General features: G+C 42.3%; 1 protein-coding gene across 4 annotated transcripts in view; it reads right to left on the bottom strand.

Annotated features, from left to right (window-relative positions):
• Positions 1–419: 419 nt before the first annotated feature.
• The window catches only part of TBC1D9B (TBC1 domain family member 9B), a 23,151-nt gene continuing 417 nt past the window's right edge, over positions 420–23,153 (bottom strand). Inside the window, exons 2-23 of one of the 4 annotated variants that reach the window (XM_035338554.1) lie at positions 22,948–23,153; positions 20,275–20,385; positions 17,509–17,627; positions 16,350–16,578; positions 15,467–15,725; positions 14,594–14,801; positions 14,245–14,457; positions 13,877–14,038; positions 13,129–13,279; positions 12,508–12,722; positions 11,659–11,776; positions 10,954–11,239; positions 10,123–10,252; positions 9,593–9,691; positions 8,141–8,209; positions 7,132–7,372; positions 6,660–6,725; positions 6,435–6,506; positions 5,968–6,018; positions 4,863–4,910; positions 3,695–3,822; positions 420–2,907 (exon numbers count right to left, since the gene is read on the bottom strand). In XM_035338554.1, coding sequence (XP_035194445.1) covers positions 2,215–2,907; positions 3,695–3,822; positions 4,863–4,910; positions 5,968–6,018; positions 6,435–6,506; positions 6,660–6,725; positions 7,132–7,372; positions 8,141–8,209; positions 9,593–9,691; positions 10,123–10,252; positions 10,954–11,239; positions 11,659–11,776; positions 12,508–12,722; positions 13,129–13,279; positions 13,877–14,038; positions 14,245–14,457; positions 14,594–14,801; positions 15,467–15,725; positions 16,350–16,578; positions 17,509–17,627; positions 20,275–20,385; positions 22,948–23,065 — 3,786 coding nt within the window. In that variant the 5' untranslated portion in view covers positions 23,066–23,153 and the 3' untranslated portion in view covers positions 420–2,214. The remainder of the gene's footprint in view (positions 2,908–3,694; positions 3,823–4,862; positions 4,911–5,967; positions 6,019–6,434; positions 6,507–6,659; positions 6,726–7,131; positions 7,373–8,140; positions 8,210–9,592; positions 9,692–10,122; positions 10,253–10,953; positions 11,240–11,658; positions 11,777–12,507; positions 12,723–13,128; positions 13,280–13,876; positions 14,039–14,244; positions 14,458–14,593; positions 14,802–15,466; positions 15,726–16,349; positions 16,579–17,508; positions 17,628–20,274; positions 20,386–22,947) is intronic. The other 3 variants (XM_035338555.1, XM_035338556.1, XM_035338557.1) reach the window with 3 other exon arrangements.

Raw genomic sequence — 23,153 nt, 5'->3', positions numbered from 1 at the left:
TGTATGCTAAGCCCCGCCCACGAAGCCCCCCCCGTGGAGGGGGACCCAGGGGCTGAAGCCCCGGGCTGTGCCCGAGCGGCCTCACGCTGCCTGCCCAGGGGTGTCAGCGAGGGGTACGGTCCTTAATTAGAGCACAAGGCCCTTATTCCTAGAGGAAAGCATCTCATGGTTGTGTAGCCACCTAACCAGGAGCTCTCACCCTGTCCTGAAGCTCGTGACAGCGAGCGCCACGCAGCAAATAAATACACAGAGTAATAAAAATTCACTCCAGCCACCCAAATGTAAGTAAACACACAGCCAGTAAATACACAGAATGATAATAAAGGTTCACTCCAGCCACCCCAAGTCTGCCCTTTAAAGTTACTGCCATAGACAAGGACCAAGCACCGTTCAATGAACAAACAAAAGGCAGCCCAGGATGCCCGTAGGGTTCTGGTTCGTTTATTGAGTACATGACAGGTCAGACAGACAGACAGTGTAAAATCACATGTAGTATTTGTACTTTTAAAAAATTACAATAAATTACTGAATAATTAGTAAAAGCGGTTTTACTCATGGCTGCTCTCCGGGTACAGGACAGAGGAGGCAGGAAAATAAGAAATATGTACGAGCTGTGAATACACAGAGAACGTCACGAGGGGGAATTAACACTGAGTAGCACACCGAGTAGTGTTAAATGGGAACATCCGACCACACGCGTCCTTCCCAGCCTTTAATATTCCCAATGCCAGCCAAAAGCTGTAGCAAACCTTGCCTTCAGTGCGGGGTTTGCTCTCGCTGAGCACCAGCATGTCTTGCTCTGGCCCTTCGAGGCAGATCCTTGTGCACCGAGATGAATTCAGCTGTACAAACAGCACTAATTCTCCTTCCTCGGAGTGGATGCCCTGCTATCAGAAGGCTAATTCTTAGTTTCTTCTCTAACTCTTAGTTTCTTCTGGGCTTTGCCGATTTAGAGAGCGGTTGCTCAGTCTCCCAGTTATTTAATCTCCTTAACTGGAAAGAGATCTAGTCTATTTGGGTTTCCCATAACGGGCTGATGGCAGAGCACCGCACCGCTTTGACTTCTTCCTCCTTAGGTGTAAATGCCCTCTGATGTGCAGCAGTTTCTACGAGCACGTCCGTGGTTAGACACTTTGTACACGAGATGTTCAGAAGGGACACACTCAGCAGCTGCAGCACAGCGCTCCTGCACATCTTCCTACCCCCAGCATTTGCAAGGGCTGACTGATCACAGTATGCTTAGGAGTCTTTCTGAAAATTGGACCCATGGCTAGTTAGCCAAAAAAAAAATAAAGAGACTCAGCAAGAAAATGAATATTTTCTGTATCACCAGGGAAAGTCCAGCAAACCAGCGTGCCACAGATCTGCAATGCTGAGGCTGATTCACTGACTTGTATGTCAGGAACATACTCCCTCCTTACAACTGTCAAGGGCCCGTTGATTGACTTAATATTACTTCTGCAATGATGTCAAGGAGCTTGTGGCTTCCCAGACAAACTAAAAACAGGGGCTTTCAACGAAACAGAAGAGCAAAAGCTGGAAAACTGAGTTTATCTGAAAACTGTCTCCTGAATGCTGAGTAAGAAACAAGTCATCACATGCTATAAAAATGCCAAACCTGAAAGAAACCAGCAGATCCGAGAATGTCATAGGGTGCTGGGAGCAGTGGGGCACATCTGCATTACAGCTGCTGGGTCACAGAACAGCACTGAAGAACTTACAAGACTATTTAGAGGTCAGGGTCCTATAGCACTTGAGGACACTGCATGAGCTCTCAGACTGCAGCCAGATGTGAACATGGTTTCAAGCCAGGCTGCATCTGCTGTGCAAGTTACCCAGGAACCTACAGCAAACAAGGGCAGGCAAGGAGCAGTTACCGTCTGAAATAAAACTTCATTAAAATAAAAGATAGCAAAAGGCAGACATGCATAATTTACGGTGGTAATTCTGTATGGCAGGGGCTATTAGGTTCTAATGGCTCTTGAGAATGTAAATCTAATTCTGCCAGCCCAAGTAGCCAAAAAAGCACCTACACAAAGCAGTCACTGTCTGAAGCCCCGTATCGATCAGAATCTATCGTAATTGTATAGTTACTGGTCTCTGATTAAAGAACAACAATAACAGAAAAAAACAACAAACAAAATATCAAACCATCCTGCCATCTGCCACATTATCTCCCTGTTTCATTTCCCAAAGACAATTACTGCTTTGAGTTCACCCCGACACGGAGGAAAGTTCGTAGTCACTGGATGAACTGAACTGCCTCTCCACCTTCTTCTGGTCTTTGATCTTTTGCAGAATGTTGACCTTTTTCTCAAAGTAGTTTACAAGGGCCGTCTCAGTCAGCATGGAAGCTAAGATCTGCTCAAAGGAGATTGACCAGTCAGTGTCAATGGTACTGCCGTACCTGGCAGCTGCACTGCCACCTTCACAACCAACCAGGACCGTGTCATCTGCAATGTCTTCACACTGCAGGGAGCCTGTGCTGACCATGGAGTAGGAAGACATGGACATATCATCTTTGGTTTCATCATCTGATAGCAGCTGCAAAGGAGAGCCTTGTCCTTCCCCTGACCCATCTCCTAGAGTTTGGTTCTCCTGCTGGTTTTTTTCTGCCTGAGCATCTCCGCAGGTCTTGTCCTCATGGTCAGCTTGGGGTTGCTGCTCCACTGCTGAATTCTGACTCTGTTCAGATGTTGGTGACTCCTCTTCACTCACAGGATCTTGGGTACTGTTTGTTTTGCAGTCCTCAGACTTCCTTACAGGTCTGCTGGAGAACTTCTTTCCAACCTCCCCAATTCGCAGGAGGAGACTGGCTACAGTGGCAATTGCATGGTACAGCTCTTGTTCTACGGGGTCCTCACTGAACATGTTGTAAAGGGTCTTGCATAACTCTATGAATTGTTCCTTTCAAAGACAAAGACCAAAAATCATATTTAAGGCTGCAAAAAGTTGACAGTGGTAGATGAAGCAACAGGCACTGCTTTGCCTGACTCTTCATTTATTTGCCTCCCCATCAAGTAGTGACTTTTACTGATTCAGAACAGTCCAAATACGGGCAAACTCTCTGCTGTAGAGGTTAAATGGAGACACAGCTAGGAATTTAACAGTGGCAGTATTTTTGCTGCCCAATGAATGGAATACTAACATGCTCGCAACTGAGAAAACCTGAAGTTTTACTTCTGCCCTGCTTCTCTCTCCTGTGGTCAGCTTCTACACATTTCTAAACTGGTATAAAAAGCACCCATAAAGGAAATTAGAGACAGAAAAGGTGGCACTAGTCATCAGACTCTCTTGTGACCACATTCTTTGCTCTCTACCAAGCAGCTTTAACTTCAGGCAATGCAATAACAAAGAGCCGAACAAGTTTGTATGACTGATGGTGTATCTGAAACATAATGCTCTAGAGGGAAAACAAAGATTGCAGGTCTTCCAGGAAGCGATGATCCCGGAGGCATAGGCTCAAACATGTTTTACTGGTGAAAACAAAGCAGTTTGACAGCCAGCTACATGTCCACTGAGGAATTAAACACAACTGTGTAGAACTAGAGGCTTCTAAAGCTCACCAGATCAGAAGAGCAAGGCAATCTACTGGCAATGACTGAGCATGCTGGCAAAATAGCTGCCACATATTGCTGAATTCTCCAATAAGCTGTCAGTCATCTAACTGGAAACCTTCAGATTCAGTTCTTACCTGGCTCATTTTAGGGAGATCTTTAATAGTTTCTTTCTTGGACTCTTTTTCCTTGGCCCACATTCTTAGGTAGTATCTATAGTCCTGTGGACTGGTACCTTTCTCCTCTGCAAGACAAGACCAAGGCACTACTGCCAGGCGGTTAATGGTTTCAGACAACGAGAACCCCGTGCCAGCAAAAAAGGCATTGGAAGCAGGTTTTATTGACAGCTCAGGAAAGCATCTATCAGGAAAGCTGCATTGTTTTCTGCTGGTTTATCTGACAAAGTTCAGTAGAGCAAACATCTTCACAATGACTTGTGTTGGAAGGGACCTCAAATAACATCTAGTTCTAACCCCCAGGGATGCCACCTGCTAGATCAGGCTGCGCCTGGCCCCATCCAACCTGTCCTTGAACACTTCCAGGGATGGGACATCCACAATGTCTCAGGGCAACCGGGTCCAGTATCTCACCACTCTCTGAGTGAAGAATTTCCTCCTAACATCTAATCTAAATTCTCCCCTCTTTTAGTTTAAAACCGTTCCCCTTTGTCTTATCACTATCTGCTCATGTAAAAAGTCATTCTCCATCTTTTTATAAACTCCCTTTAAGTACTAAAAGGCTGCAGTAAGGTCTTCCTGGAGTATTCTCTTCTCCAGGCTGAACATACCCAACACTCTCAGCCTTTCTTCATAGGAGAGGTGCTCCAGCTCCAATTATCATTGTGGCACTTCTCTGGACCCGCTCTAACAGGTCCAGGTCCACATCTTTCTTGTTCTGGGGGCCCCAAATCTAGATGCAGCACTCCAGGAAGGGCCTCGCAAGGGCAGAGTAGAAGGGGACAGTCACCTCCCTCAACCTGCTGGCCACAACTCCATTGATGCAACCCAGGATACACTTGGCATTCTGGGCTGCAATCTTAACATTCCTGCATTAGCCTGACTTCTAATAAATGAATTCTATTTGTTGATAAATAACCAAACACGATTTTCAAATGTTATGATCTTGGTATGCTAAAAAGTCAGAGCAATAAGGCATGAGAGAGGGCTACTTTGCAGCTCACGTCCCACTTTATCACTGTCTACGCAGGACACTTTGAAAGGTCTCCATGATACAGCAAAGGACAATTAAGTTGATAATATGAAAGAAACAAGACTGGAATGTGGGGTCTCTTTATGACGAAATTACCTTTTTCTTGACCGTTGTCATTTCTTCTTCCTTTGTCTTCTGGGGTTTCTAAAAATAAATTATTAAAAAGTCATTAATATCTGATTTTCAACAACACAACACATGAAGAATATCAGATAACTCATATCCAAACTAAAATCATGTATGGATATATTTAATAGAAGCTAGATCACACACGCCCACAGGACAGAAGCATGAGGGTGTTGGGATAAACTGGAAACAAAGAAGCCACACTGAAAAAGTGGATGAAACAGCTGAGAGAGATGGCAGAAAGGGTGAAACAGTCGCAAAAGGCACCTAAGCAATGGCATGGCTTAAAGACAAAAGTTCAGCTATCCAAAGCAAGATAACAAATGGAAAAAACTACTCCACTACTGAGCACATAGGGTAATAGGGTAAGTGACTAATGTCTACACTGTCCATTACTCATGGGCTGAGCAGACATTTTGGCAGGAATTTGCAGAGTCTAACTTTATGATTTTCACTTCTGGTTCCCTATATTGTCACTAGACTACACAGGAAATCATGTCTGAGCTCAGACTTATTCAGTTAGCCATCTAGCACCAAACAGTGCAACTACCCCTTTTATTTAACCTTTTTTTTTTTTTTTTTTTTTTTTGAGCATTATTCCATTTTGGTAAACATTAAGCACAAACATACTCCAACCTCCTATTTGACAATCCCTAAAACTGTATTTTAAGAGATACAGTAAGTCAGTCTACTGACAGTTTTACAATTCAACAGCATGAATCCTTCTTCCTTTAAATTAGAAGACTATGGAGAAAGCACAGGGATGGCACAAGGATCATCTACTTAGGCCAGCAAGCCCTCCACGCTGCTCTGAGCGTACTTCCCTCCTGATGGGTTCTACAGTGAGATAATTTCTACTGAAATAAGATGGACAAAACCTATTTTGGCCAAGGTTGAAACACAATAGATAGAATATATTGAAGTGTGTGTAATTACTTATAGTACTTTATGCGCAGAGGGAATGTCATGAGAGAGGAGCTGCAACTTCAGAGCATTTAAAACAGCATGTTGGTGCTGGCAGAAAATATCAGCATTACAGCCATGCTCAATGTGTGCACATAATCCATGGACTGACCTTGAGACTCACAGGGCAGGCAGAAATCCAGCTCTGAGACAAAAGGAGATACTGGAGCAGCAGAAAGAGAGGTTGAGGGGACAATATCCCAGATAAAAAAAGAAGAAAAAGGCCACACAGAGACAAACACAGAGAAAGAAACAAAAACAAGAAGAGAGACAATGAGACTTGCATGAAAAACCCAAGTCAGGGTGACAGGAACTGGTAAAAGCACACTGCTCCTTCTCAGCAGTCTCTGATTGTGCTTCAGAGCGTGCTGTGTCCTGCATGAAATGGGTGCTCAGCAGTTTAAGTTCCAAACTTCTTTCCCATCATGCAATAACGGCAGCCAACTCAAAATCACTGGCAATTTTAACACATTGCCCACCATGAGACCATGCCTTACAAAAATCACTGCTCACAGCACATGGATTTGTGCTGCAACTCCTACCTAAACTGAGAGGTACAGGCAGAAACTGTTGCATTACCTTCTGTCGTAACATCCTCTGTGAAATAACTCGTGGCCTCCAAAGCAGACTCTGTCTCCTCTGGATTCAGAGCTGTACTCACAGAGAAAGAAATGTCAAGATCTCTAAGGTAACTGAACAGTGGTATTACCCATTTCATCAGCAAAAATCATGAGGCATCCCTTTCTATTGCATGTCAGAACAGAACAAGCTCACTAGAAGTGGTATATTGAAGCAATCACTCACCAGGAGGCAGATGAAGTTTGTAAAGTATTTTGAGTTTATCAGTGAGGTCACCATGGTACATCCCACCTGCAAGTAAAATAAATAAATCAGAAGAGTAAGAAAATAGCAGTTAGGATAAAGAATCACCCTCTGCACACAAGCTCAAAACAGAATGAGTTCCAATGCAATGAGGAAATGCTATGCTGAATAAAGCTCTCTGCAGAAGCAGCAAAGAAATATCCCCAGCAAAGCTTAATTTTGTAGGTTTACTACCTATTGTTTCCCAAAATGGGAGACTGTCTAGCAGGAAAAAGGCATCTTTTGCTCTGCCTGAAACATGTTGTAAGACTGTCAACCCTCCCTTCACGATAGTGCAAACATCACCATCTCTTTATTTTTTTAGTTCTCTGTTTGGAAGAGGACAGAAAATGTTTTTTTTTTTTTTTTTTTTTTTTTTTTATAATATGCCAAGATTTCCAGAAATACCACTTACTCATCCCTGTAACAAACTCCTTGAAGTTAATGAGAGAATCCCTGTTCTCATCCAGAAGCCGGAACAAGCGTCCTGCTAGCACAGGTGTATGTGCACCGCAGGACCAGGGTGTCAAACTGATAAACAGCTCTTTGAACTGCTCCATGTCTATGCGATACTGCTCCAGGTAAGGCAAACTCTGATCTCGGCGGGCAGCTGCAGCACGATTGTTTCCCCAGTAGCAACTCATCAGATACTTTGCCTTTGGAGGAAAAGGATTGATAGGTCAGGTTATATTATACTACAACAATCCATGGGAGTGGAGATTTTCTTATAGCTCAAGAATAGCACCAAACAAGCAGAGGTGAGATATTTCAGACACACTGTTTATCTCAACCATTATTGCTAGCATTATTTCACTACAAAATAGTCTGATGTGAAGGAAGAGACAGGGATTTCACAAATCCATATGGAACAAATTTAAGTGAAAAAATACAAAAGATTATTTCAGGTTTGAATGAAATGCAACTCAGTATTTACTGCAAAGGGAACATGCAGATTTTAGAACTGAGTCTATAGCATAGTGGAACTGAATTTGCAGTGACTTTGGTAAATGCAGTTTGGTCACATCTTTTTTTTTTTTTTTTTTTTTACAACAATGCATACACAGGCAGAGGCAAAGCTCTTACAGTTACAGAGCAACTCCATGGCAAACTTGAGAATAAAAACTGAGGTATAAATCAATTCTAGCTCCTTAAGTGCTGTGTGACATTCCTTTCCCTTGATTGGGCTCTCTGAACAAGCATCATTCAAGTACTGTGAATTCAGTTTGAGCATCTTTGCCCCCCAAGAATCATTTCGTAACAGAGCCAGTCTCAGTGGCACCACATATAACAGAACCCCACATCTGCTTCTGACAAGTTGGATCAAGAATAAAAACAGAGTCATTACTTCCTTTTTGACTTGTTCTGACATTTGTTCTGTGTCAGCACAAATTCTTCCTCACTGTAAAGCTTCTATAGGTTCTTACCTTGAACACTACATACAGCTCTTCTAGTTCTTCAATCGAGAAACCAATGTCACCAGACACAGCTCGGACCTACAGTTAGTGAGAAAACAGAGTGAGCTATTTATTTCAAAGCTAGACAAATTACATATGACTCACTGAAATATCTGTGTAACAAAGAAGAGAAGAAAACAATTGCAAGGAGATATGACACAAGAGAGGACAGAAAACATAACCATTCCAATACCTTCCATTGCTATGGATTACAGGTCAAGAAGACAGTTTCTGGTTAAGCAGAAACCACTGACATTTTAAGCAGCTAGTAAAAAATTACTGATTACTTCCTGTTTCTGCAGCACCGAGAACCCTATGTTGCTCCTCCCTCTTGTTTTTATCTTCTGATATTTGACTCAGATGCACAGAAAAACAACAGCAAAAGAAACAGGTGGAGAAGGTTCCCCACCTGGGATGTGGGAGATAGTTGCAATATATGTCAATACTCCTTTCTGGCCATGAACCCTTCTGTAAAATTCCCCAACATACTAGCATACTCTCTAAACGGAAGAAAAATAATTATCTGCTATCTAGCTTTTCTCAAAACTTACAGGCAAATAGGAAAACAGACAGCGTTAGACAGCAGAGACTATTACAAGGCCTATAAGTGGTTTTTATCTCCCTCCATGCCAAGTATCTCATTTGATCATGCCCCATCACTTTAAACCATTTTATTAGATTAACTAGACCTATGTGAAGAAGAAAACTGAAAATCCTTTATTCCAGCCAGTAAATCCACGTCTCACATTAAAGTGCCATTCTTTAAGTGACTTAAAACCAGGTTTGCTACAGAGCAAACTTTCTTGATTCTTAAAGCAGAACACATTGCATTTATATATGTCCTGGTTTCAGTTAGGACAGTTATTTTTCCTCCTAGTAACTGGTAGGGTGCTATGTTTTGGATTAGGATGAGAAGAGTGCTGATAACATGCTGATGTTTTAATTGCTGCAGAGCACTGCTTATACTAAGCCAAGGACTTTTCAGCTCCTCGCTCTGTCCTGCCAGCGGGCAGGCTGGGGGTGCAGCAAAAGCTGGGAGGGGACAAACCCAGGACAGCTGACCCAAACTGGCCAAAGGGGTATTCCATACCATCTGACGTCATGCTAAACAATATATAGGGGTGGCTAGCCGGGCTGGGGGGGCCGGCTGCTCGGGGTTGGGCTGGGCATCGGTCAGCGGGTGGTGAGCAATTGCATTGTGCATCACTTGTTTGTACATATTATTATTATTATCATTATTATTTTCTATCTTAATAAACTGCCTTTATCTCAACCCACAGGCTTCACTTTCCCGTTTCTCTCCCCCATCCCAGAGAGGGAGGGGGGAGGGTGAGCGAACGGCTGTGTGGTGTTTAGCTGCCAGCCGGGTTAAACCACAACAACATGCCATTTGGTAGCTCATTTAATCTGGGAGTCACATACCACACTCTTCTTGGCCGTATCCTCTAGAGACTGGATCACCTTCAGCCTTTGTTTAAAACGCATTTGTTCAATGTCATCTGCCTTCAAATTACTAAATTTCTACAAAAACAACAACAAAAAAAAAGCAGACCAGGTCAGCATCATCTCCTAAAGAACAAATAATCCCTGTTCAGTTACATGTTCTTTAACAAGTTTAGTGGGCCCTCAGAGTTGATCTAAAACCCCCAGAAACCTTTTACCAGCAGCAAAAAGGTGAGAAAAAACTATGGAAATGAACTGGGATGCTTCCATGTTTCTGCAGCATACCTCATGATTTTTGCCAGTCTCCATTGGTGCTGGAGAGACTCTTTGGAATCCAAAATAGTCAAAAGTGTTAGGCTCTACTTATACCAAGCAAGAAGATTAATGGCTTGAGCATGCAGTCCTTGAGCACCTCAAGCTATGAGCAATTCAAATTCTGGCTGCATTATTATAAAACTGGATTTTAGGAGAGAAAAATCACTTAGGCAAAAAATAAGTCAGAACCTGACCTCATAGGATGTTTTTATGAGGTCAAAGATGTCAATTTCAAGTGGTGGGTCATCTCCACTCGTCAATAAGGCGTGCAAGTGGGGAATAGGGGGCGAGACGCTCTGTCTGTTAACTACATTGTCTAAATACCTGTGGAGAAAACGAACAAACAAACAGATCCAAGACTCCAGGATTAGTGTCAAAGAAAAGCAGTACTATCCTAAATGCATCAGTCCTAACTCCTTTGTCTTATTAATATAAACATATAGGAAAATTTAGTTTTTCCCAGCTAACCTACAATGCTATCCTCGACATCTCTGACAGACAGCTGATTTTGACTCTATTTTGGGGGTATCTATTCTTTTCAAAAGCAGGCTCCCAGCAGTAAGCTGAAGATCTCTGACAGATTCACATTTCAAACAAGAAAATCTTTTATTTACTATAGTTAGGAAATATCTGCCTGATGAAAGTTTTCTGTTACAAGAAGGCCATTCTTGCCAGGACTTGTTCTTAATAGTGGATTAGAATTCTTCTGTGAATTTTGGATAAGCAACCCTGTGGATTTCAAATTCAAACTGAGAAACAGGAATGTAGTATGCCACAAAGCAAACAACTCTATAAATATGGGATTCCTCAGCTCATACTTCATCTGAAAATTTGTTTCAGCTGTTGCAGAAAGCAATAGCAAACATCTCTGGTGCTCAAGTTTCATCCTAGACAAATTTATATGACCTGCTATGTAATGAAATTAACCGGAACTATAAAAGACTCTCTCTTATATGGTAGAAAGGAATGATGACTAAAAAGGGTACCATCACCATTCAGTTATAAATAAGAACAACTAATGGTACCTGCCCAGAATAGTCATGGCTTCACCTTCATCACAGCACTGTAACAATTTCTCCATGTTGGCATCAAGTATGGCCAATGACACCTGCAAGATAAACTTGATGCCCTCATAGAAAAAACAGTCAACAATAACTACAGCACTCTCAAAGGGCATGACACTGAGAAAGAGTGTGAGAAACCAAGAAAGGGATATCGTGGAAATCACTCCTAGCTCCTGCATCTTTTCTGACAGCTGTGGAAGATACTCTCGTGTAAGTTCTTCAAAGATGCCTTGGTCCACCAACGCACCTGGGAGAAGAGACAAGAACAATGTCAGAACTCCAATTTGCGGGGTCATGGTTCTATAACCACGCTAATTAATTATTAAACAAAACAGCGTGAGCTCACTTTGATTTCCTATCTGCTTCATAACATCAGAACTAAAACTAACACCTTTGTTTAGATTTGTTACCCTATTCTTAATAAACACAACACATATAGATGGAGATTATTCTCGACTCCATCTTCCTTGTTTAGTTTGGTAGCCCATAGTGTCTCTTCCTATGCCTCCATCATACACCTGCAACTTTAAAGGGAACAGGCTTGTGCTTCATCTTTAAAACCCATCACATTTTATTAATTCTGAAGAAACAAAATATTCCCGAGAGATGCTGATAGAACTGTAGCTGAAAAATCCAGGCACCAGCATGAAAGTGACAAAGACTCACCCACTACTCTTGTGTTGTAGTAATCTGGCAACATCCGCTCACATAAAGCCACTAGGAGCCAGAAAGCCTCTTCCTCATTGCAGTATAACAACAGCACTGATGTAACAATGTTCATTGCCTATGTGCCGGCAGCATTAAATACAGAGAGACAGAGAAACATGAAGACCTTCATGAAAATTCTGTCATTACAGATCAGCTAAACTTAAAAAGCATGATTACAGCAAAGCAGTCTTGTGGGACTGAGAGTCAGATTTATTTCCAGCTTTTACTGGTATCTGAGTCACTATGTGACCTTGAGCCAATTAACCTTCCTGTTTCAGTTCCTCTGTGAGGCAGCAGATAATGTAACTACTCTTTGTCAAGCACTTTTGTTAATAAACATGACCATATATGATTTTCAAAGTTTTCAGAAAAAACTTTGATCATAACAGAACAATGTAACCAGAACCTCTCATGGCAGAGAAATACACAAAACAAGTCTGAATTTCTACTGAGCTGTTTTGCAAACAAGCAACTGGCTTCATTTGTGATATATTGCTCATGTGCCTCGCCATTCACTCAATTTCATTGCTTATTTCAAGGAAACCAGGAGATGCTTTTCTTGAAGTAACGAGAGCTCCAGCAGAAAAACTACCAAAAGAATGTGTCACCACATGTAACAGAAATGTGCAAAGTCGATATAAATCCTGCATCCAAAGGATAATTAAGAGATCCTTGCAACATCACCACTTCTTTCCACCATATGGGCAGCACGAAGGAAAAGCTTGAAACTGAACAAAGAACTGCTGAAAAGATCCGATACAGTCATGGTAACCATACCGGTTAATAAGCCTAAGACTTCTCTCTTACCTGACAGTACCCAATTGTTGGATTTCTGAATGCGTAAGCTGTTAAGACTCTCCGGAGGGCAGCAATTCCCAACTCATTCTGGAAGGCAGGATGTTCTGGCATAGAACGGTGCAGATCCCTCTCAATTTCTTCTGTAGCAAGATTGTACTTTCCCATTGACTTTTCCACGAGATCTCCATAGTAACCAGGATGAGTGACCATCTCGTTCCAAGCCCCTGTCATGACAAATAAATACTGCATCATTTCTTGTGCTTCAAAATACAGACTCTATGCCCACAGCGTCAGAGAAGAGGTATCCAGGAAGCAATACACGAACTCAGCAACTACAAACAGACATGAAAGTATAGAAACAAACTCAATGTTAAAGCATCAAGTTAGAGTGTAGGTCCTGACACTGAAATTCAGACAAAATAGACCAAAGAGCTACTGCACTCACAAATAAGGTCATATTAGTAATGCAATCACTGCATTTTTGTCCAAAACCACCATGAAGTAACATTCAGGTGGAGTTAACTTCTGATTTATTTCTTCTGAAATGAGCTGTGATTTATACCTTTTCCCTTGCGATATGCAGAACACTTATTTCTGCTAGCTGCCAAAGTGTCCAGCACCACCTCCTACCTGAGAAAAGTAGCCACAGCTCTCCACGAAGATTCTCTGGGATTCCTTTCTGCACCAGCTCCCTAGTCTTGGCAGTGCGATACATACACATCCCTCTCCCATACTCAAAGAAATGAATGTTCCAAGACTCTTCCTTCATCTTCTCCTTTGCCTGCACAGGAACAAACATCGCCATTTTAGGAGATCAAAGCATTTTTTATTTGCATAACAGGAGATTTCTGGGTACTCAGGCCTCCATTTCATGAAAGAAATGCACTGTGACACCTAAAGATATTCTTCTTCCTGCTGAATAAAAGGGTGTATGCTAATCTATACTGTTCTGAATCAGTTCCGACCTGCTTTAAGTCGTCTCCACAACAGAACGTGGGCTGTGCAATGACATTACACCTTGCAAATCTTTACATAAATGCAAGAACCATGGTATAAGATGACTGCCTAGGAAGCAGAGACACCAGTTCTCTACTGCTTTGATCTGAAGAAAAGCAGTTCTTCACAGATACTAATTTGTATCCCAAAAGCACAGTAATATAAGTTTCTCAGCCTCTACTCATGTATCTCAGTACTGATACAGTAAGCTGGTGGTCAGGTTACATCTATGCAGCACTATCATGGTGACAGACAGTGATACTGCAGAGGTGACAGAAGCTAGGGAGAAAATGCATTTACAGAGTCTCAGAGCAGGACAGGAAATCTGCTACCTACTATACACTATTTATAGTTAATTGCTTTAAATTAAAAAATCATTTACCCCTTTGGGTCCCAAGAGCTCCTCAGAATTCCTTCTGAAAAGTTTGAGCAGTCCCTGGGAGGCTGTTGGCACTTCCCCTGCGCAGAAGTTGACAGGTCGATTGTTGAGAGCAGACGTGGGGCTAACTGCAAGTGGGCTGCTGGAAGGCAACTCTGGAACTTCCTAGAAAATGCAAACATTTACACTGATAAAAAACAAAGTATTTCTATTGTTGTACAGTCATACAAAACATATCTGCCAGACTGGAGACAGAGGTGGCAGAGAAGAGGTGGCTACAGTTCTGGCTTTTCCTTCATACCATCCTTCAAGAACTATCTGTGTCCGCCTGAAAGGTGGACAAACGCTCCTCCCACCTATTTCCTTAGTACCTCGCATCCAGCATCACCCAAATTCCACTTCCATTCCCTGTCACTGCCGCATGGTTTCTTGGATGGTGTTCTTTGCAAGAAGTCAGAGATTCTCTGTACCAAGAAATCTCGGTCCTTCAGATTGGCAAAGAAGAAGGTCATTTTACTTTTAGTGCTGATGGACAGAGGGCTGGGCAAGACACTGGAACTATCGGCCTTCTCAACTATTGTCACCTAGAAGACAAAGACAAAGGCACATGGTATTTGGATCTAGCAGATCCTCCATTATCTGCAAAGCATGGCACAAAAGCTAGAAGCAGACAAAAAGATAAGAAAACACTGTAGTAATATACAGCCAAGAAATCCCCACCTCCCTGAGAGGAATGATGAGATGACAAGCCTCCTCTGCCTTGCTGGCAAAACAGATGTAGTTGTTGGAAACAAACATCTGGCCAGGAATGTGCATCTTGTTGAATGGTGTCCACAAGGTGCAGTCTGTATGGCCATCCAGGCATTCATCCTTGGGCAGCCGAAAAGTGGCACGGTAGCATTCATTTTTGGCTCGAGCATCAAGGTCTCTGGGAAAAAGTAGAGAGTAGTCCCTAGAGTTTTTTTCTCGTTTGAAAAAACCCCACAAACACTAGCATAAGTGTTCGTTCCAATAACAAACTCCAGACTGTGCTGTGAATTCTTACTATTTATTTCTCTAACTGAGATGCCACCCCTTATCTGACTCCTCTTTCAGCCTTCTGACATGCTTCACTGACAAGGTATGTCCTGCAATACAAGACAAAATAGGCAAATGCATCTCAGAACAGAAATCTGGGAAACTTAAATGTTATATCAGATTCAGAAACGGTTAAGAAAAGTCCCCATTGGAAGGATTTTTTGCAATAAACGTATTTATTTATTTATATAAATTCTGGACTTCAGGCCAAGGGGCCAGTGTCATTTTCTTCTTTCACACTTTTTTAAAAATATGATTTTCAACAGTTTGAAGCTGAAAATTCCTTCTGAGAGCCTCTAGTCTGTACCTTCATGCATGAGAAAGACATGAGGGTTTATGTGAATTCAATACCAATTAGGGATGGAAAAAAAACAACAGGCAGAGGGCTAATGACTGAACTAAGTGATGCGTTACCTAGAGTGAGAGAAACTCAGGGGCACCTAAGAGCTACACAGCAATGCAGATTTATTATTACAGTCCCCTTTCCTCTGCGTTCTCACTGCTGGAAACACACACCTTTTTAGTGCAGAGATGTTCTTAAGAGGCTTCCTGGGCTTTGGGAGGGACTTGTCCTGTAGGAAGCTCTCATTATCCAGTAGCTGCCGCATAGCAATGTTAGCCAACTGCTCCATCAACTTGAAGGTCTCATTGATGTTAAGAAACATGGAAAAATAAAGTTCGCTGTCCCTTGTGCTCACTTTAATGCACTCAGGGAACAGCAGTGTAGCATTTTTTTCTAGCTGGGTTACATCCACCCATTGAATCACCAGTGTCACTGGGGAAAAAAAAAAACCACATCAGAAAAGCTATTATTACAAACTTAGATGAAACAAAAATCAGAAATGAAGCTCAAGCAGCAAGAAAGCTCTAAATGTAGCAGTATTTTTCTCTGATTACACATGCACGATTCTTTTCTTCAAACTTTTACTGGGTTCTCCAAAAGTACTTGGAAATATTTTTTGGGAATAGCTGGACTAGAAATAGTGCAGTTCCAAAGGACTCTCTTCTATCCATTAAATGCTTTCAATTATAATTACTCATGTTTTCATTCTTTCTTTCTAGCAAGTTAACTTCGTACTCAGGGGTTTAAGCTTTGTAAATAATACTAGGTGGTGGTTCCCAAACAAAACCCACTGAAGTCAAAAAATTACTTGGTTTTCTAATTCTGTGCAAGTAAAAGCCCAGGTGTACAACCTGGCAGTTTAAACTTTACTGAAGTGCCTGTGAGTGCACGGACTGATCTACAGGTTGAGCCAGAGCTCAAAGGATTCCTAAAGAGAGAGAAAAAAAAAAAAACACCATTCAGCTAAAAAAAACACAAAAATCCCCATGAAAGATCACCCGCATCAAAAAGATCACGGGAAATAGCAGGAAAACAACTAGTAAGTTTATAACTCACCCTCTTTGCCCAGTAGGAAGGAATAGAAGCAGAGGTGATTGACAGTGAGGTACAGCCAGCCCTGCCGGGGTACACGCCCCTTCCAATAGCTGCAAGAATAGTAATTGACCAACTTCTCCACCTCTGGCATCCCAAACTGCTTCCGCATCTTCAGTTCAGCCTCTTTGAATTTACCTGGATCCTCTTCGCTCTGGGGCTGCTGATTCTTGTTCTCTTCAGCAATAATTCCCTGAAGGACATGGGAGGAGAGACATAGAGATAAGAAATGCCTGCTGACAGACAGAATATACAGCTAAAGGTCACAGCAGCAATCCGGAAGACAGAAAGAAGAAACACAACACAGCAGTTAACATTTCTCCTGTCAAGTTAGAGAAACAGTAAAGACATGTAGAAGGAGCAGTCAGATAGCCTGGGAGTCTATGAGCTGATCTGCTCCTGAACACATACACCAAGTGTTCACATTTAACGTTTGACCGCATTTCTCACAGCTGGTCTGGTAACACTTTGAACACCCTGCAGGAGAACTGGTCTGCTTTCGCTTGCAAACACGCTTCTTCAACAGGAAGATCACCATCTGTCAGGAAGCACTGAACTCTGCAAGCTGTCAGATCTTGACCGGCCAGAAGGAAAAACAAATTACCACAATCTCTCTCGCACAGACAAAGCAACTACAGAGAAACCTGACAAGAGTATTAGAAAAGCCTCAAACTGCTGCTGTTCAATAAAAAACTTGAATGTTAAAGTTTTTACTCTGCAGAATCTGTGGGCTGGTCATCTGAAGTGTGTTAACTGCACAACAAGCAGAGACACCTGTCTAGAATTCTCTCCCCCACATTTGTTCCTAGATCAACTTTAGTTTAACACCGCGTCAAAGGTTCGCAAGAATTATAATAAGAGATTAGATTTTAATTTGCTACCCTAAGTAGGCTGTCCCTTGACATCTACTGCCCATAACCTCCCCCCTCAACATTTGTCCAGTGTTATGGATGTAATGTCACGCTGACAATATAGTATGAATTTCATGATGATTTCAAATGTATGTCTGAATCTCTGCAATGGAGCTCTTGCTTCCTCCCTCCCAAGGGTAAAAAAGTTCTTAATACCACCTCCCTATTCTTTATCGGGATCTAGAAGTCCTTCAGGGAAACATGTCCCTTACATGTATCTTGCCCTTGACAAAGGTGGTGATATCTTCTTCGTTATCAAAGATGGACAGAGTCTGCAGTAAGTTATTCTCCAGCCATTCCCAGTGCTTTGTGATCTCTTTACGAGATGATCCTAGTTGAAGGGGTGAAAGATGAAGGGAAGAGCAAAGAAAAGAAGAAATTAGAACAAGCTCTTTTTTTTTCTCCAAGTTTATAGCAGTAAATTAATAATTACCAGTGATCAAACACTGAACACACCAACTGTATACATGTTGAGGATATTATATACACACCGTTATGTTTCTAATGAAACATCTCAGTTGCCACTGAGGATAATAAGCACACTACCAACACATCATCCTATTTGCAATTACACAGCAGAGCAGTGTTTTTTGTTTTTTTTTTTTTTCCCAGACAAAAAGCATTGTCACGCTCCACAGAAGAAGTACTCTTTTAATTCCTAATCGTCTAGAATAAAAATAATGAACTTTCAGAAGAAACTTGAAATTTCAGAACAATCAAACTTTTTACACCTACAAAGGGGTTTCATTTTTCACGGGCAGCAGAGAACGTACAATTACAAAACAAATAGCAACCAAAGTATTCAAATGTCAGATGCTGAGTTCTTTGCTTTCTTAAAAAAAAAAAAGCTCTCAGCAATGGGATCTGTAGAAATGTTAACAGCATGCCTCCCTTCTCTGCTAGAACATTAAACCCATCAATGTGGTTAATGATGGCAACGGAGAAAACAGCAGGAAACACCAGCAGCCCCCTAAAGCTACTGCTCTGCCTGACTTTCTTTTTTAAGAGGCTGCTTCAGCAAAGAAACAATATTTGTGTATTTGTAGTTGGATACCTGGCCACAAAACCAAACCCCAGCTAATCTGTGGTTTCATCAGCAAAAATAACTCCAGAACCTGAAACCAAAAACTAGAAGCAAATAAGCTGTCTTGTCTCAGAGGACTGCAGGGCTATGACTTCGAGTTTCTGTGTACACGACCATGGATTAGACAACAAATGTAGTTTCTTCTGCTTTTGTGTGTAAGTTTACTTGATGTTTACTCTAGCCATTTGACACTGTTTTTGAAGCATAACTGAAGCATAACTAATTTTGAATAATATAAAACGGCTAATTTGAAGAGCACAGAATTATCAATTACAGGATGCTTTGGTCATCAAAAGAAACCAACAAGCAAACACACCAACAGTCAAGCATTAGTGGAGGGGGAACAAATCCCATCTTCTGGTTTGTTTCATGACCTGCATCTCTCACCAAGCGACAGCAAACATCCTGCTAAAAGACAGGTCTCAACAGTTGAGGTCTTTCTATGAACAACAGTAGAATAACATACACAAAATGACTAAAATTCTGCAATTCCTACAAAGACAGTTCTAAGAACAAAGTGCTGAAGGCTGAAGCTGCATGAATAACCAGAACGTTGCCCACTAGCATTTACGCATGACAAACCATACATTAAAGATGGACATTTTTCAGCTAGATAACCATGTCAATTTTATAACTTTAAGTGAATGCCAGTACTCTTCTTCTGGCAGTAAGATGAGAATATATGATATGATTAAAAACAGTTCTTTGGATGAGGATAATGTTTTTATTCTGGTATAATAATTTATCAAATTCCATACAGTTGCTATATAGCCCATCTCATTCTACCATGCTGCATTACTTCAAAGTAACTGAAATATTGAGAATATCAGCTAATGCACTACTGAAATTGTACAAAAACACACTCACTGAGTGTCAAGGTACTACAGAATGATTTGCACCATGTGTGGCTACTATTCTTTTTTTTTTTTTTTTTTTCCCTATTCAGTTTCTGTTCTGCCATCTTATTTTCCTGTTTTCTTCTTCTCTGCCTCCTCCTTCATCAAAAGGGAAACTGAGTTTCTGTGGAACACAGCAATTTCTAAAGCTCTCTCCTGCAGAATTTAAGCAGCTCTGCAAGGGAGAATATTGTGTTGGTTGCCTGGGGACAAGATGGAAACAGGGAAAACAAGGTTTCAACATCTGTAGGCTTAGCAAATAATTTCTTCATGCTCAGATTTTACTTCTCAACCACAATGTGAGAAGTGAAGATGCTTATTGTAAACAATGTCAGCCTAACAAATGTCTTAAGATATTTTCTTTTCAGCAACCAGTAGGACTGAAAGCCTTAAGCAAAGTTCACCCCTGGATACCAGAAGGCTGTACCACAATATTCCAACGCAGCAGTTACACCTGTCAAGTATAAGAGGCCAAGAATTCTTGCTGTTTTAAAGGAGATATATTAATATATTTTACAGATACACTATAGCTATACATCTATTACAGGCCAGAAATAGCAGAAGAAAAAAAAAAGGATCAAAACACTAAGAAGATTTCTACAAGAGTGTTTGGCACTTTGAATGACCTTACACGTTCCCATCTTGTACTGTGTTCCTGGTAAGCAGGTTTTGGCACAGCACTCTTTATCCCACAGCCATCTTTGTCATCACAGCTTTATTTTCTGAGCAATGCACTATGACCCTACAAACCAATATATCTTGGAAGACACAAATTTCGTAACATCTGCAGAACCACAAGTTTTTACAGAGCCTTATGGCCACAACCTATAGTTTAAACAATACCAAGAGGTTTTGCCATTTCTGGCATCACCTTCTGCCCCATCCAAATTTCCAGAGCAGTCACAGAATACTCCTATGTGGGTAACTGATCACCTGAAGAAAACAGGGAATAGAATAACATGAATCCAGCCTCTGACAAGAGTCACGTCAATACGTACCACACGCTACTGCCCAATACACTTGAGAGTCCTGAGTCTGATGCAGAATACGGTACGGGGCAACTCTGGCACTGGAATCCAGAACTACATCTAATGTTCCCACAAGGAGACCTAGGAAGCAAAGATACAGATATTAAAGCAATGCAGTATCAAGCCAAAGAGTTGGGTTAAGCAAAAATACATCACTGACACTACAGAGAAGTACCAGTGTTCTTATTATGCACCCTGTGATGGTACTTGGTCAAGAAAACGAAGACATAAATCCAGTCACTGAACACAAATTACCTATGAGCCATCAAAGGTAATCCCACTGTTAATGGCTGAAGTTTAGATGGCAATTAAATATCTACTAAACCTCATTATGATCCTCTGCCTTCCTAGGAGAGATTTATAATGAAATTAAATGCATTTCTCTCCATGGGATCTGGACAAATCGAGAGAGAGTTAAAGGGGAACGTCTTCAGGTTAACTTTGTCTCAAAAATACTTTTTGAAAAACAGAGCTTTGTCCTCAGTGTGGGCAATAATCCCATAAGCCTCTAAGATCTTCTATCACTGCATCCAAATGATTACAACAAGAATACGAAGTCTCCAGAATCTCCCTACTTCTGCTACTAACTGATTTTTAAGCCACTAAACTAGAAGATGTAAGTTTCCAATCTGTATCTTTCAGCATCACCTATGCAAACAGAAAGCAAGATCCGTTCTAAAATGCAATCAAATAGTTCTAGAAAAACTGGTACTCCCAGGTGTCAGTGACGTTCCTGTAAGTACCTCAATTAAATAAAGATTCAGGTAAAGAACCAAAATTTGGTAATTCAGAAGTTATTTTTTTTAATATGATGTTAAATAAAAAGGCAGACATTTTCAGAACTAAATGCTGACCGCCACTAGACTTTGCAAAGCAAATCCATTCATTTCAATTAAGTCAATTTGCTAGTTAAATCAAATATTTAAGATGATTCTTGGCTTTATTAATTCTATATAATGTCCTATGAGCACCTTTAACATGAATTAATTTTACAGCAGCCTCATGATTTCATTTTCTAACCTTAGAATATGCAGAGGGAACCCAGTTGCTCCTCTGGAATGCTATTCAGGAGACCCAGGCCCGATTCCCTGCCATCCTCCCTACGCTTTCAGTGAGCCTGAGCAAATTGTACTCACCCGTATCTTTCACTATCTGTGAAACTTCTTCCTCCTCCCCTTTATCTCCCTCAGCTATCCAAAAGCAAGCAATAGATTAGGGACATAGCACTGAGCCTACTTCAAGAGAAGCACCACAGATAACACCATCATCCGGAGAACATCCACATAGAGTTTGGCAATCCTTAAAACAAATACGCGCGCATCCAGCACAACAGGATCTGCTTTGGCTCCAGGTTTCTTGTGCATAGTGGTCGGCAGAATATGGATTAAAAACTCATTTTGTATACTTTCTATAACAACACTGGATGTATCATATATATTGACACGCATGCCAGTAACAAGACACGGAGACAAGAACTTGAGTACAACAGCGATTTAAACAACTTGTTAGCTTGGCTGAATATCTACGTTCTAACTCCCAGATGTTAACTTGCAGCTGTACAGCTCTGTAAGGAGGTCATGCGGCTTCCAGCACGCAGGGGCTCTGGAGAAGACTCTCATTAGGCTGAACTTGCTCAAGAAGCAAACTGGCTCAAAGCTTCAACCACTTAAGAAAAGATCGGTCTAAATGTTTAATCTTCCAGAGCAGCACCAAGGGTGACTTCTCCTTGTAAAGAGACCGGGAAATTCCAGAATACATTTATATAGTCACACACAAAAATTACACAAAAGTGTTACATAAGGGAGTAATTCAAAACCATTTTAAGTATTGTGAAAAAGATTAAATATGCTAAGGATGTTTATCAATTGTGTCATTTCTGTAGTTTGTAGTTTTTGTACTTGGTCCGCAGGGCCAACACATGAGGCTGGTTGTGCGTAACTCAACCCATGTAAGAGGCACCTTTGTTTTATTTACATAACTGTGCGGGCATTCTGCCCGTACACGGGGTGTTTGCAAAGGGAGGAAGTTCTGTTGCCGTTAACATCGTGCCTTGGTCCCAGTTACGTTCGTTTAACGGTCCCTGTCCCCAGCCATGGAGACGAGGCACACACAGTTACCGCTCAGCTGCGTGACTGCCAGTTAGCAGATGACTTCACCTCCGTCCACGCGCAGCACCGTGAGTGTCCCCGAGATATGTGGGAGCACCACAGGAATACCTGGGAGTACCACAGCGAGAGTACCACAGCAATACCTGGGAGTACCACAGCGATACCTGGGAGTACCACAGCGATACATTTATCGCAGCGATAGCCGCGAGTACCACAGCAAGATCTGCGAGTATCACAGCAACGCTCATAACAAACCACACCTTGCTTTCACCCACCAAAACCTTTTTCTGGGGGTATGAAGCACACCCCAAGGACCCGAGGCCAGCTCAGTGACCCAAAAACCCTTTATCCCAACCCAATTTTTCCCGGACCAGGCGGGGAGGGCCGGGGCCGCCCGGGGATGTCCCGGAGAAGGCCGAGGCCCCTCACGCCGCCCGCTCCGGGTCCCCCACAGCCCCCGCACAGCCCCGCGCCTCTCTCGGCCCCTCAGCGCCCCCCCGGGCCGGAGCCTGCCCTCGGCCCCGCCGCGCCTCACCCGTGAGGCCGCCCCCTTTGCCGTGTCCCCGCCGGCGCTGGAGCAAGAAGAAGGGGTTGGCCCGCTCCGTCACCCACAGCGCGCCGGCCAGCAGCACCTCCTCGGGCCCCAGCCACATGGCGGCGGCTCGGCCCGGCCCCGGTTTAGCTCGGTTCGGCCCGGCCCGGCCCGGCCCGGCCGGAGCGCTGGGGGGGGCTGGCGCAGGG

Source organism: Oxyura jamaicensis, chromosome 13 (assembly GCF_011077185.1).
Source record: "Oxyura jamaicensis isolate SHBP4307 breed ruddy duck chromosome 13, BPBGC_Ojam_1.0, whole genome shotgun sequence".
In the NCBI taxonomy this organism is placed as follows: Eukaryota; Metazoa; Chordata; class Aves; order Anseriformes; family Anatidae; genus Oxyura; species Oxyura jamaicensis.
The sequence above is the reverse complement of the archived record's forward strand: the minus strand, read 5'-3'. Positions and strand labels throughout refer to the sequence as shown.